The sequence below is a fragment of the Gambusia affinis genome, linkage group LG13 (genome assembly GCF_019740435.1).
Source record: "Gambusia affinis linkage group LG13, SWU_Gaff_1.0, whole genome shotgun sequence".
Lineage (NCBI taxonomy): Eukaryota > Metazoa > Chordata > Actinopteri > Cyprinodontiformes > Poeciliidae > Gambusia > Gambusia affinis.
In genome coordinates, this window is record NC_057880.1 from 15,397,953 (window position 1) to 15,413,319 (window position 15,367).

At 37.5% G+C, this 15,367-nt stretch overlaps 1 protein-coding gene across 1 annotated transcript in view; it reads left to right on the plus strand.

Annotated features, from left to right (window-relative positions):
• wdfy4 (WDFY family member 4) overlaps positions 1-13,122 on the plus strand; it is a 50,407-nt gene extending 37,285 nt beyond the window's left edge. Inside the window, exons 51-65 of the mRNA XM_044136534.1 lie at positions 66-108; positions 222-341; positions 971-1,094; positions 1,188-1,300; positions 2,464-2,614; positions 4,974-5,065; positions 6,168-6,377; positions 6,484-6,604; positions 9,038-9,195; positions 9,820-9,978; positions 10,052-10,231; positions 10,405-10,587; positions 11,548-11,635; positions 12,274-12,403; positions 12,819-13,122. Coding sequence (XP_043992469.1) covers positions 66-108; positions 222-341; positions 971-1,094; positions 1,188-1,300; positions 2,464-2,614; positions 4,974-5,065; positions 6,168-6,377; positions 6,484-6,604; positions 9,038-9,195; positions 9,820-9,978; positions 10,052-10,231; positions 10,405-10,587; positions 11,548-11,635; positions 12,274-12,403; positions 12,819-12,882 — 1,936 coding nt within the window. The 3' untranslated portion in view covers positions 12,883-13,122. The remainder of the gene's footprint in view (positions 1-65; positions 109-221; positions 342-970; positions 1,095-1,187; positions 1,301-2,463; positions 2,615-4,973; positions 5,066-6,167; positions 6,378-6,483; positions 6,605-9,037; positions 9,196-9,819; positions 9,979-10,051; positions 10,232-10,404; positions 10,588-11,547; positions 11,636-12,273; positions 12,404-12,818) is intronic.
• The last annotated feature ends 2,245 nt before the right edge of the window (positions 13,123-15,367 follow it).

Below are 15,367 nucleotides of genomic sequence, written 5' to 3' on the forward strand. Positions count from 1 at the left end.
GTAAGGACTGTTCAGTACTCACTTTCTGTTGCTAATTTAAAGTGTTTGCTTTTATTGTTCTTTAGAAAGACTCCAGTGGTTGAAAAGACAGCCCTTGTAAAATGGCAGGTAATGTAAAAAGCATGATGTTGTGCTCAAAAATGCATTACATCCTCACTAAATGGCAGAGTATTATTCATTGTGGTATTTGGAAAGTTTTGTGTTGTGTGTTTTCCTTCTAGAAAGGCGAGATGAGCAACTTTGAGTATTTGATGCACCTGAACACTATTGCCGGGAGGACATATAATGACTTGATGCAGTATCCGGTTTTCCCCTGGATCCTGGCTGACTATCAGTCAGAGGTAAAATCCCACACATGTTTTAGATCTGAGGTTTACAACCTGTGGCTCTATAACCAAATGCAAAACTTCAGCCTTTCTGCTTTGACTTCCCTGAAACTTTGAGCTGAATTGATAAGAACTCTTAACAATGTTTTAAGATCAAGTGCTGCTGCCGGTCTTATTCAAATTTTCTGAGAAACAGATGTTTTTTAAATAATCCCAAGTCGTAATCACCATTATAACTTAAATGAATGCTTAACACATATTGAGTATATTTCATATTTCAAGAATCTATATGAATTTCTGAGTAATTTAAGTACATTTTATGAAAGTTCTTAATTAGATTCTAAATGAAAATTGTGTTTGTCTTTGAAAAGCATGACATCCCAAAAAATTTATGCACAGACAGGAAAAATCTGACTGAAATAAGACCTGACTTTTTACTTTATTTAAACCCCTTTTCTACGTTCGTAGCAAAAATCACCTCTATGATTTGATACTAAAACTATATTGTGCTAGAGGTAGGTTTTATTAACTGGAGAAAATGGCAGAAATTACTATTTAGATCATAAATGTTGTAGAAGACTGTCTTACACATTTTCATCCTGCAATGGATTAAAGATTTTTTTCTTAATCCCTGACCTCAATAGACACTGGATCTGTCAAATCCCACAACTTTCCGTGACTTGTCCAAGCCAATGGGAGCCCAGACAGAGAAAAGGAAACAGATGTTTATGGAGAGATATGATGAGGTGGAAAACGCTGGGGATGAAGGTATCTTGACTTCTTTTCCTTTTTAAAGCCTACCATTTAAAAGTTGTATTTTGTAAAACCTAATCTCACTGTTCTAATATGTTTCTCTCTCAGTGGCAGACATGTCAGCACGTTGCCACTACTGCACCCACTACTCATCTGCCATCATTGTGTCCTCCTTCCTTGTAAGAATGGAGCCTTTTTCACACACTTTCCAGGCTCTTCAGGTGAGACACACCAGGGAATGCAAATTTTAATATTTGATATGTTTAAACAAATGGGTTATTAGAAAGCTTCTGCAGAACCTAATGACAGACTTAATAATAATTCAACTATTTCATTCATCTCCCCTGGAACAGAGATATAAAACATGCACAACAATGTATCCATCTCATTTCACTTCTCAGATCTTCACTACTTAATGGTCTCAAAGACCATAAAGAAATCCCAAAGAAATACACTGAAATTTGATTATTTGGTGGCAAAATATGAATAGCAATAGGAGGTGAAGAGCTGAAGGACACACTACTCTCTTTGAAAATGAATTGGCATTTTAACAAAGACGGCATAAAATGTTGGTATTATTCTTAAAGAAATAATTATGTATCATATAACCGACTTACTGTCATACACAGTATGACAATAAGTCAGTTATGTGACTTACTGTCATACCGTTTTGTCTTGATTCGTCTTACATGTGAAGTGAGTCTGCTCTGTGTTGTCTTCAGTTACCCACAGGAAACAAAGAGCTCTGGATTCTCATTGACATTCATCATTATGTCATTTTTAAACTTATTTTCAAACATTATTGAGCTAATACCGTGGATCTAATATCAGCTGTTTTCAGTGTACTTTTTTATGTGAAAGGAAATTATAGAGAAATTTTTAATATATATGCAAATAATTACAAACAACACATAAAAGGAGCCAATCCAAATGGCCACAGATGTTGGCAATTTACAATAGAGCATCCAGTTGATTATAATGAAAAGGCATGCATATTTGATAGTCTGAATAAAGCAATAAAGATGTTCATCTGGTGAACTGGGATGCCTTTTTGTCTTCTAAAGCACATAACAGGCGTGCAGTAATATTCATAACTGAATTTGAATCTTTAACTGAGTTTACTGCTGTATATGCTATTTTCATTCATTGAGGTAATTGTTTTATTTCAAATTACATTCCCTCTCATGAGATCTGCATTGAAATTATGGAATTTTACGTTATTATGAAAAGCTTTTTTCTTATAGCAGGAAATATCCATGTAAAATATGGTTCACTGAACAAAATTAGAGAACAAAAAGAGTTATTTTTTTCAGCACGCTTGTCGAAAAGTTGAGCCCAGAAGTGTGCTGAGAGTCTGACAGTGATGTTTTTCATTCTGCTGCAGGGAGGGTTTGACATCCCCGAGCGGATGTTCTTCAGTATAAAGAAAGAGTGGGAGTCAGCGTCCAGAGACAACATGGGAGATGTCAGAGAACTGATCCCGGAGTTCTTCTACCTACCTGACTTTCTGCTCAACTCCAACCACATCCTGCTTGGTCAGCAGCCAAATCCTTCTCTGTATCTACATTACAAATTGCACATGTGAGAATGCCAAAAGTGAAAAAAAAAAAATTAACATAACTTTTTCAGAATTATGGAATCAAAAAAGTTCAAAAACATTTGTTGCAATAAATATACAAACTTATTTGCAGAAGTTAATAACCAATATCACAATTTTGAGTTTCTACCATCAGTATTCTGGCTCACTTATTTTTCGCTGTTTTTTGGTTATTTGTTCAGTGTGTTTTCACAATAATATTTGTAAAATGATGATTAAAAAAACTTAGTCCCATCTCTCCACTCCTGGACTTGTGAGGTGGTAAATATTCATGAAATTACTGCCGTCAGCATATTTATGGAGCACACATAAATGAACCGTCACATAATGCAGTTTCACACTTACATGTATGAAAGTTTTACTATTTTACTTCACATGGATACAAGACTGCAGGAAGCATAGTCCTTAAGTGAAGTTTTGAGAAATATTTCAGGAGAACCACAAATTGTGTCAAATTTGTCTGTTTGATTCAGAATTAAATAGAATTTCTTTTCAAGATCGAAATCAGACATGATGCCACGCAGCCATTGAGCATGGGCGGGTGGAGCAGCAGACCTCCATCTCAGTAATAAGGCACATGTGACCAAGATAATAAATAATGTATCTTCATCTTTCTTAACCACTGTTACAGACTTTATAACACTTGTTGCTAATGAGCTTAAAACAGCATGACTAGGCAGCATCAAAGACAAATGTGCTTATTTGTATTTAATGAGCTTCATTGGGAGGAAATGTTTTATATCTGTTGCATACAGGGGGAAAACATCAAGTTTGTTATATTAACTACACTTATTCTAGGTATGAGCTGATTAAAACACTTTACAACCTAATAGATCCAATTTACATACAACTAAGCAGATTAGCTCTGAGCCAGTAGTGCAAGCTGTGAAGACATAGTACAAATAGTTACTGGGAACAATAACTCCTGCAATGATGTTGTCTTGGAGAGAGACAAGATTAAACACAGAAACAATGGGCCAAGGCGATCATTTGCAAAGGAAATTGATATTGACAGCAGAAGGGCAGGCAGTGGGACCCCTGGAGGAAGGTATCACAGAAACACAAGGCGAGCTGTAACCTCTATGAAGATAGAAAACCGAGAAATAAGATAAAATTTATTATATATTTTTTTTAAAGAAAGTTGCAAATGCTGTTTTTTAACCTCCGTTTTCTAAAACAAAAACTGTAATAATAGTAGCACTATTATCAAATTATCAAAATATGCTAGATTTCCATGATTTATTTGCTGCTTTTCATTTGTAGACTAAAAAACATTGCAATGGTCTTACTTTGACTTTGGAAACCATTGTCCAAGTTTTGTAGCATGTTTCGTCTGAAGTGGTGTGCATGTGCAATTTGGATGTTGTGTGAAAGCTCTGGTAGTCAGGCTCCAGAAACTCTGTGACAAATTGGCTTAGCTGTTGGTCAAATTGTTTATGCTATGGTGTTAAATCTTTAGGAAGAACATCTGGGAGCATTATGTATAGTCGAAAATACTTTAGTTAGATGGACTTCTAAGATTGAGCAATGCCATGTGGTATTGGTGTAAAGCTAGGGGTTTGGAAAAGGAACATTATGCCCATCATTTAGTTTGGCGAATCTGTTAATCTTTTAAAGGCCTTGGGAGCCTTTTTAGAGTAGATGGTATTATGGACTCTCTGAAATGCCAGGAAATTTTAAATAAATCTACCAACCTCCACCAGTAAACTGTAGAGGATAAGGATCCCAAACATATGGTCAAACTACGACAGAGATGGTTCACCAGACACATAATCAACCTCCTTCCATCAACATGATAGAACTTAAATCTAAATCCAACAAAAATGGGATGAGCAAAGAAGAACTGTACAAAGACTTTGCAGCAGTATTGCCAACATTGCTGTTTAAAGTTATAGCTGTATAGTTTATATACAGCTATAACTTATACAGCTCCTCTAAATCATTCTACTCACATTAAACTCCTGCTAAAGAAAACAGTCAATAGGAGTTTAGTCTTTTGCAATAAAAGTTGCATTTATTTTGAGTACTTTTTTACATCTTCACCTGTGTTACTAATAAATGTGGCTAGCTCTACATGCATTAGGTTCTACTGCGTTGCATCTTTATCCAATAAGACTCACATGAGATGGGGAACCAAAATCCAAAATATTTCTGTACAGTTTTAAGTAAATGTTCTTTACACACATTTTTGAAAATTCTCTATTGGCAACGAACTGTTTTTATCACATTGTTTTTAAAGCTCCACAGCTTGCAGGGAAGTTGCCTCAGTTTGATGCGATATATCCATATGTTTTCAGGTTGTATGGAGGACGGTACTGCTTTAGGAGATGTGGAACTGCCTCCATGGGCCAAAGGTGACCCCCAGGAGTTCATTAGGATCCATCGAGAGGTCAGTAACACCTGACCTCACTAGGTTTCCTTGCTCCAATTGGTTAGTCTGACCAGTTCTAAGCGGGATTTTTCCCACAAGGCCTAACGTTTGCCAATACTTTCTGATTTATTTAGACAGAAGGCTCACTGTTTTGGTATCTCTAAACAAATATCTGCTGTGCACATGACAGCATAGCTGTTTGCCTTCATTCTTTCAGCTACGATATATGAGTTTTTTATAGCAGTCATTGTCTTATTCTTTAGATTTTTTTCAGCTGTTTTGTCTCATTGATATCTGTGCTGTTCTCAAACATAATGCCTAGTTTTCTTTTTCTTTTCCAAGAAACTGCATAAATAGCCATGTTAGTTTCAGATTATGACAGCATGCCTATTTAAAGTGATTCATGCAGGCACAAGACTTTCTCTTTTTCATAAGGCCATTATTTCAGCCAGTTGTTAATGAGCTGAATGTTCTCTGTGTTCTCTGTCAGCCTCCTGTTTTCTTTCCCTGTGTGGGGGTTTCTGTGTTTCTTTGTCGCTCTGATTTCTTTAGTGTGACCCTCCCTTTTTTCATTCCTTGGGCATCTATGATGGTTATCACTCTGTAATCTACTGAACTTCCCATATTCCCTACATTCTCATAAAATTAGAGACTTCAAAAGATTGTGTTTATTTTTCTTTCTTCCACAGACAAATTAACTCAGGACAAAATATCCTTGTTGTAATGTTTTGTTTTTCACGATGGGTTTATTACAGCAAGGATATAGCTGGTCATAATGCCCACTTTCCCTTATTAACTCTTTCAAACCAATCTCTGGCTAATTCCCCCCAAATCATTCTCTAATTCTAGTTTATGGATAAGCTCATAACACAGCTCTACAACCTTCTTCTGTTTCCAAACTTCTAAATTGACTTTTGGAAGAAATCATTGTGCACCTGAATAGCATTATCGCCTGTGCAATCCGAAAAAAGTTTTGCATCTTGCAAACTTTGATATTACCAGTTTCAGTGGTGGTTCTTGTTCTACAATGGCAATTGTAGTTGTAACACAAATCTGAACTTCTGTAACATCGAATAACTAGTTGTTTCTTCTGCTCTAACTCCTGTTGTGTCTTCACTAGGCCCTAGAAAGTGACTATGTGAGTTCTCGCCTCCACCTGTGGATCGACCTGATCTTTGGTTACAGACAACAAGGTCCGGCGGCAGTGGAAAGTATCAATACGTTCCACCCTTATTTCTACGCCCAGCGAGGCCGACAAGATGCAAAAGACCCCATGATAAGGAGCACTATCTTAGGCTATGTCAGCAACTTTGGCCAGATTCCCAGACAGGTAACATCGCAATATATTTGCTTATGTATTACATGTTTTAATACATGTATAATATTGTCCTTAAATGGAAAATCTTTGTAGTTATTAGTTTGTATATTTCCCATAGCTTTTCACCAAGCCTCATGCCCCTCGCAGTGGCTCTAAGAAAGATGGAATGACTCCCTCTCATCCAACTCCATTTTTTTTCAACCTGGATACACTAAGGACACCTGTACAACCGTTCAGAGGTACAGCTTTGCCATTACAGAGGGGTTAGATGGGATGCAAGTAATGTAATCAGGTAAAAGTTCCTGTTACTACAAATAACAGGAACTAACTAAATAACAAAGAAGGCTCCCCAGAAGCCTTCTTTGGCTTCTGGGGAGATTACTTTTTAATTCTCATCATTTGCTTTTAAAGTAATAAAAATGGTCCTAAAACAAAAGCTTTGGCACTCTTGTCTATGCTCAGTAATTTCCTTTGGGTGCAAATCAGATTTTTTGGATGTTAGCAGCAGCTCAAATTTCTGATGTTTTTGTTTGATGATGCTTGACTGTTTTGCCAGCAAACCATTAAATTTTGGCTTACAGAGAGCACCCACAAACATCCAGATGCAACTTATATAACAGCAGTGTAACAGCTCCCCCAAAGCGAGGTATGATTCTTTGGGTCCCACACAATTCCTTTAAGCTGCTTGAGTACTCTGTACAGCCTGCTTATCTTCACAATTACATGTTGTCTCTGATAGCATAAAAAAGCAAACCAGCTGATGTGGACCAAAGTATTAAGTTTACACACAGTTAAAAACAAGATTGCTTTTAATGTAAATTTCTTAAAATATTTGCCAGATTTTTATTTATTTTTTTTGCTCCTGCTTCAATGTATTTTTATATAAAATAAATATTCTCCTGAATATTTATTTCAGGAGAATATTTGAAATAAATTCCTCATCCATGAGGAGGCATGGACCGCTTATTTCTCCTTTTTAACCCAGGCTGTCCAAAGTTTTTTGGAAATCCCAATAAAATGTGTGGCTTGAGTATCACAACTTAGAAATGCTGTGTGTTCTACAAATTGCGTAAAATGCAAAGCAAATGTTGCATCAATGAAGTAAAAATTGCATAATTAAATCTCAGTTTGCGCTATGCAGACATTCTGTCGGCATTGGTGAAGAATCACTCACCACATTATGTCAAATGTTTGGAGTTGCTAGCAGGGAAATAACCTTATTTTCTCATTAATTCATCTAATAAATATCTGACCACTTGGGGCACTTACAGACTGTGAGCAGGACATTGAACTTGAACCACATCTCTAAAGTCATTTTAAATAATTGAGTACTCTAAGTAAGCCAATTTATAGTTCTGCCCTTTTTTCTTTTCCATAGAAAAGAAATAAACCCAATTTTCATTTCTTTTGATTATTTTTGTTTGTGATACTCTTTATTTTATTTTATAGCGAACAAAGTACAGTGGATATTTGGGGAGGATTACGAACTATATAACTGTCCGTGAATGGAAAAAATCCACAAATACTTGAGACCTCCTCTAAAAATGCATACTGCAGGCTAATTTATTACATAAAACCCCAAATATAACTTAATATGCATCAATGCACACAGTGGAAATTATTTTCGCAATACCTTTTTTAGCTAATATATAGTTTTCATTTTCTCCACTCTTGTGGTTTCAGCCAATTAGCGCCAAGCAGTCTGGATTGGCTACTTTGCAAACGCTAGCCAATAGTGCCCCAAGTATTGTATTTAACAATTGGACACAATATTAACTGTTTTGTTACTATTGATATAGTATTTTCAGATTTTCCTGAATATGCTATATCTCACTGTGTTTGTTGTACCTCTTTTAATTTATACCTTACCATTATATGTCTGTTATTATACACTGGATGTACTCGGGTCTCGAGGGAATGGTTGAAATGCAGTGAGAACGTCCATAGATTAATTTATCCTACAGAAGGGTAGACGGAGCTATCTGCTGGAGCTACAATATGGAGATGACTCTTCAGCTGAGCTCTACTTAATAATCTGAATATCCCTACAGGCCCACTGAAGCAGAAGAGATGAATCTGTGAATGCTTAGGGAGAGATTCCTGCATATTACATTTCATATTAAATCTTGGAGTGTCTGATCTGATCAATAAGGAGATGGAGATGAATAGGAGGAGGAACGTTAAGACCTTTGCAGATGGAAGTTATTCCAGGGGATTTTAGACGCAGATCTGGCAAATGGATGTAATGATTTCTGCCTTTTCCTGTATGAATAGGTCAATTACAGGCACAATTACAGCCTCTTGTAAGTTTTCTCACCCACATCTGCCTGCTTTCATCCTGTCTCAGATGCAGGTGCCCCCCAGGACATAGCTCTGCTGCTTGTAAACTGGGAAAAGCTGTTTTAATTGCCCAGTTTTTTCTGGTCAGTTCAATGAAATTCTTTGCAAGTTTATGGACCTACTGAACTCTTTAATGTGAGGCTTTGAAGAGCTATTAGTTTTATTTGGCCTGATGTGTTCACCGATACTCGCCAAATACAAGCCAAATACCTTTTTACATACAGCCTTACTCCATATCTTTATGGTATTCATGCTAGGCAGTGACAGATTTTCTTTTGTAATTTCAAATCCTTTTGCTTTTACTTATGAAGTAGTTCTGAATTTTATTGCAGAGCTACCAAGAGGTCCGGTGGGTCAAATATTATGTCATGAAAAAGAAGTTTTGGTCGTGGAGAAGAACCGGTTACTCATGTCGCCTCCATCTGGCTGCTTCTTCAGCTGGGGATTTCCAGACAACAGCTGCGCTTTTGGAAACTATGCCACAGAGAAAGTATGTACCGTACGCTGGCACAAGTTAGGTGATGCATTTTATGTCTTACTTGCAAGCTCTTGTAATTGCTTCAATTAAATTAAGATAAAGCAAGTTGGTTTTTTTTTCAATTGGCTTCAGAGGTTGGACATGATTAAGCTTTGTTAATGGAGCTAAAACAATTTTGTAAACCTCTACATAGAGATAATTTATCTATCTTTTTCATCCTCCTGTGAACTCAATAAAGTCAACAGATACTGTATTTCAGAACTATTGAAATTCTTCTAATTGACAATATTTGCCAATGTGAGCCTTTACACACCTTGTGCACATTTTATTTCTGTGATATTTGTTCTCAATAGCTTTGGGATTTTTTTTAATTGTTCCTATTTATTTTATTGGCTTTGTTTGTATTGGTCCTTGCCTTATCAAGTAATAAAATTACAAGATTAGTTGACTATAAAAGGATAAAAACGATAATAATAATTGAGCACTTAAAAAAGGCCTAAAACATAGAAATCCAATTTATTACCAAAATAATATTTTGTGATCTGAACAAAATGACTATTACATAATTTTCTCCTGCTTCTCTTCATGCTTGAATTATGAGGAAAAATATTTATACAGATAAATGATTATTTCCAGCACTTTGCAGTGAGTGAGAGTTTGTGTGACTGGGGGGAGACGTTGTGTGCCGCCTGCCCCAACATGACCACCGTCATCACTGCAGGAAGCAGCTCTGTTGTGTGTGTGTGGGAAGTGGCTGTCAGTAAGGACAAACCTTCTCACATGAAACTCAGACAGGTGAGTCTGTCTGCTAGTGTATTCACTCTAGCTACGTAGCAGTGCTTCTCTCTGACTCTCCTGTGTTTCGCAGCCCTTATACGGTCACACAGACGCAGTGACGTGCCTGGCTGTGTCTGAGGGCCACAGCTTGATAGTGAGCGGCTCCCGTGACCTCACTTGCATCCTCTGGGATTTGGAGGAGCTAAGTTATGTCACCCAGTTAGCAGGACACGCAGGCAGCATTTCTGCTCTGGCTATCAATGATCTCACTGTAAGTCCATTTTCTCTCTGTATTTTCTTTTTACGACCATGAAATTAGCCCACAGCGTAAGGAAGGGAGGATCCTCACTGCTGACAGTGGGCATATCCTCTTTGTGTTTTGCTTGTTTTGTACACTCCTGTGTGCGCACGTTTGAACGTCAACACCTTTCTACTTTGTCCAAGGGTGAGATTGTGTCCTGTGTGGGTCCTCTGCTTTACCTGTGGACCATGAAGGGCCAGCTGCTGGCTTCCACAGGAACTTCCTCCGGGCCTCAGGCAGACATCCTGTGTGTCAGCTTCACACAGCAACATGAGTGGGATTCCAGGAATGTTATTGTCACAGGCTGTACAGATGGCATTATTCGGGTAAGTTCTCTCTATTTAGGCATAGTATCTAGCAAAACTATTTATAACTCATGCATGTTTATATATATATAAGTAAAATGCATCATGAAGGTCAAAGATAAAGTTGCAGAGAACCTTTAAGCAAAGTTTAGGTTATAAAACAGTATTATGTTAGTAAATCAACTATTAGCTGTGCGTTTAAAAATATGGCCTTTATGGAAGACTGACTGTTCTGCTTACACATAGAAAGTGTCCTGACCAGTTCTTCCCTTTATTAAAACATGGAGGTGGCAGCATCATGTTGTAGGAATGCTTTATTTCCCACAAGAACAGGAACTTGAAGGAAAGATGAATGAGGGTACATTCATGAAAATCCAAAAACAAAAGTTGTTGGAGGCTCAGTGGGGGCTGAATACAAATGTATGTCATACTTTTTTAGGGTTTTATTTCTAAAAGATGTGAAAATAGGTATAATTTTTCTATCCCAATAAAAATATTAAGGTTTGTTGACAAAATATGACAAAATTAGGAATGGTTCAACAGGTATAAATTCTTTTGCAGAGCACTGTGTACAGTAAGTCAGACTCATTTCTCTTTGCACAGTTTTTATGTGCTCTACTTTCCACTGTTCTGCCATGTAGTCATTACTTTGATATTATCCTCACATATCCCTGCTTGAATGTCCACTGAAGTTATTAATGACAACATAAAAGTGGCGCGTGTCGGCTGAGTGTTTTTACTCAGGATTAATATTACCACATGCCGCCTCCTTGCAACCAAAGCAGCAAAATCTGAATTGTGCTTTGCTTGGAGAGTGTGTGTGTGTGTCCGTGCCACGTGCACAACATGCACACGCAAACGCTACCCTTACCAAATCATTACACTGGTAGTGTGAGGTGGATGTGTTCAAGTGTGAGCGTGCTTGTTATTATGTTGAATTATGTCTATAATTTTGCCACTCGTTATGTGTCTCTCATACAGATATGGAGGACAGAGTACACCAGAACACAATTACCTGGCCCTCCAGAAGAGCCCATGTCCCCAGGGCGGGACCAGATAGAGAGAGACGGTAATGTTACTGACAGTGCTATAAGATATGAGTGTGTGTGTTTTATTTATAACAGTACAAATGTATGCGGTTGACTGTAAGAAAACTCTGAAACCAACTCATATGCAACTGTTGAAAAAAGGGTCATTCTCACTTTAATGAAATAAATTGTTATGATGGCGTCTAACTGCTTAACTCAGCGCTAGACTCTGTCTTTTCCAGACGAGCGCTCCTAGTGCTCACCCTACCCCTCGCTAGCATTATGGCTAGCAAGAATTATGTTGTTATAAAGTTATTAAGCATAGAGGCAGTAAACGCTGATGAATAATTCTGCTGACGTGCCCGTATGCGTGTGTGTGTGTGTGTGTTTGTATAATTTAGAAAGCAATAATACCCAGATCCAATTTAGCATACGTTGGTTACAGCCTCACGTCACCTCATAGGAGTATTATGCTTTCCAATTACTTTGAGAAAAGTCTTTACGTAACCCTGAAGCTTTTATATTTGAGGGAATTTTCTCCCTTTTACTGCCCGCTGACTGCAGATGGACATGCGTTAATGTACAGTTTAATTGTTTTGTGAGGACCGCTGGGTGCCACAACGTTAAGCTCACTGGTTATTTTGGAGTAAGTGGATCTGCTATCTTGATGGATCTGCAGGGAGCGCCTCGGGCCGGGGGGAAAGCTGGAGGAGATGCCTGGTGTTATGTCGGGAGCTGAGCAGAGGTCAGAGTGTGTCACAACGGCGCTCCAACGATAGCCCCGCCATCACCGCCCTGGCTATGTCCAGGTACAGACACTACGCACCAACTCTCAGCAGTGGAAATGATTGCATTTTGCATTTTTCTCTGTTTAATCACTGTGATCCACACTAAAGCCCACTATTACTAATAATCCTGATTTTTCTCTACAGTTATTTTAATTTAATCAATAAGTTTGTTTGTGGTTGGACATGAGACAGGCATTTTAAAACATGATAAAATAATTGTCAGATGTTTTTTTTTAGATTAAAATACCCATGATCTTATTTGGCTGGGCGAAAACCTGGATATTTGTTTTTATAGGTTTTAATATAGAAGAAACCAACATCTATTTATTTCCCCTGAATAGTAAAATCTTTATTGAATGTATTTTTTAATGATAAGAATCTTGTCAAATTTGCTTCCACTGGATGCTTCACAGCATGCCTACCCTCATTTGTGCAGGACTCATGCGACCCTGCTGGCTGGAGACGCTTGGGGCCGAGTCTTCACCTGGGTCTGCGACTGAGCGATTGTTACTGTGGAAATGCCTGAGTACCATGATGCTCCATGAGGAAAGAATGTGACAGAAAAACTCTCAGGTGTGACACTGACTGAGCAGGAGAAACTGTTTCACATCTGCTGTCTTGTAGATATAGTAGTACACATCAAGTTAAAACAATATTTTCCACTTATAAGCATATTTAATTATGTATTTTGCTGTGTAAATGATGGATCCTAGTGAATATAAATAAAATCATGAACAGACATTTTGTGAAATCATTTCTTACGCCTCTCTTGTGAAGAACATTAGTGTCAGGTTGTTGAAACTTCTTACAAGTGAAACCAGAGGGATACTGGCAAATGTTTGCTTTAATAAACAAAAAAGTATGTGTAATAAATAAAATAAAGCTTTGGTCGATCAAGACAAGTGACCAAGGTCTGTAGTTAAAGTTTATTTAAAATAAAATTTGATTGACTTCTACAATTTCATTTTTAAATTGTAGAAGGGGATGTGTGTGAATACAGACAACATGGTGTGTTTAAGTGGTTTTATAGTGAATAATTACTGGTATAAAATAATATATTATGAAATAAATATTGGGTCATTTTTCAGGATAATGAAAAGCAATGCACACATGTTTGCATGTTACACTACAAGATGTTTTCTGTGGTGAATGTTTGTGGCGTGCAGAATGTTTGTCAGACAGGAACTGGGTTTTGTTTTCACAATGTGTTTTTACTTTGCTTTATAATGCGGTACTTAGGAGAATTTAACTGTTTCCTCGGATCGTCATTCTTGGTGTGGAATTTTGGATGTGGGGGGATTTAAAATGTGTTTGGGTCTTGTTGAGGGATGCTTTATGCTTGTCGCAGATTCTTTGCATGTTTATGGTTTCCCAAAGACAAATATGTCTCTTTAGATCCATCGCTGAGGGACTGACCACAAAGTCCTGCTTTGAATCTCAGCCAATTAAAAGTAGGCAGCTTGAAAGTCGATTCCTAATGTAACACAGCAGACAGGTCAGAGATAGAGTTGTGCAAATAGTTTAAAACTAGGTCAGGTTGTAGTGCGATATCCAAAGCTTTGAACATCTCACACATCTCTACTCAATCCATCATCTGCTCATGGTAATTCTAGACCTGGATACAAATATATGTCATACTTTTCAGGTTTTTGTTTTAAAAGAAATGAAAACTACGTATGAGTTTTCCTTCCACATCTTATCTGTTACTTTGTGACAGTTTATCACATAAAAGGCAGTAAACAAGTACTCATGCTGGATTGTGGAAACACTGGAGTCCTGCTTGTGTTACGTTTGTTGTTGTGACTCTCAAGCAAATGCACCACTCCTCTATCATAAAGGACTGGGTCCCTCTCTTTAACCTTTGTGTGTGTGGCTAATTGTGCTAAGTGGAGTGGCTTAATAGAGTGGAAAATAGTCCTCATAATTTTCCCAGAGAGCCAGCGTTGACCTTCTCTAAAGACAACAGCCATCTCCATTCTCTCTACACGGCTGGTTTTATGATATGAGATGTCAAACCACTGGGTTCCTCAGAATAATTAAATCAAATAAATTATTGCACCTAGGCAGAACCATCTTGTAGCCTAACCCAATTATAATGCACTGTAAAGCTAATTATTAACCATGATTACAATTAGTCTAATTTGAATAAATGTAGTCATTAGCGGGTTCAGTGTGAACCGTGGGGGATGATGGTCTCTCTGTCTCTCTCCCTCTCGCTATGAAAGGAGTGTAGATGTGCATCATTCTCTTTTTGGAGGCACCTCCATCTTCATTCCATTCTTCACACTGACCTTCACAAACTGCCTTGCACACTTCACCTTCCCTGTTTGTACTGCTTTCTGGATTTAAAACGTCAGTTTTACACACAGATTGGACTCATTTCTGACATTTTAATAAAGATTTATCAAAAGAATGACCCAGGAGGAGGGTCTTTTGCTTTTTGTGTCATGAATCAGGTAAAAAAAAACAGATAAAAGTCCTTTATGCTCTAATGAACGTTGCCAATTTCTTTGTTTTCCACAAAGAAAAAATGTCTAATCATAGTTATCTTTGGCAGAGTAACAAATGCAGTAATTTCTAATAATTTCCAGCAATTTCTAAATGTGAGGAAATGAAAGTAGTGCTGCACAATATATTGCAAATTTTTCATAATTGTAATATTAACGCACAGATTATGCATATCGGGGGAAAGTGCAATAAAATGATTGAATTACCATATTCAAGCACCATATTTTCAGGCTACCTAAGCCTGCAGCATATGGGTGCTTACACTATATTGCACAAATCTAACTAGAAGAATTCTACTCTTAAAAAGCCAAAACAGCAGCCGTGGGCAATATTTTCAATAACTTCGTTCTTGACCTGGAAATCATATATTTTTGTGACAAAATAGATTGGACTTTCGTAAGTTGGAGCCATTTCAACCCTGTAGATCACACGTGTCAAACTCCAGTCCTTGAGGGCCGCTGTCCTGCAGTTTTTAGA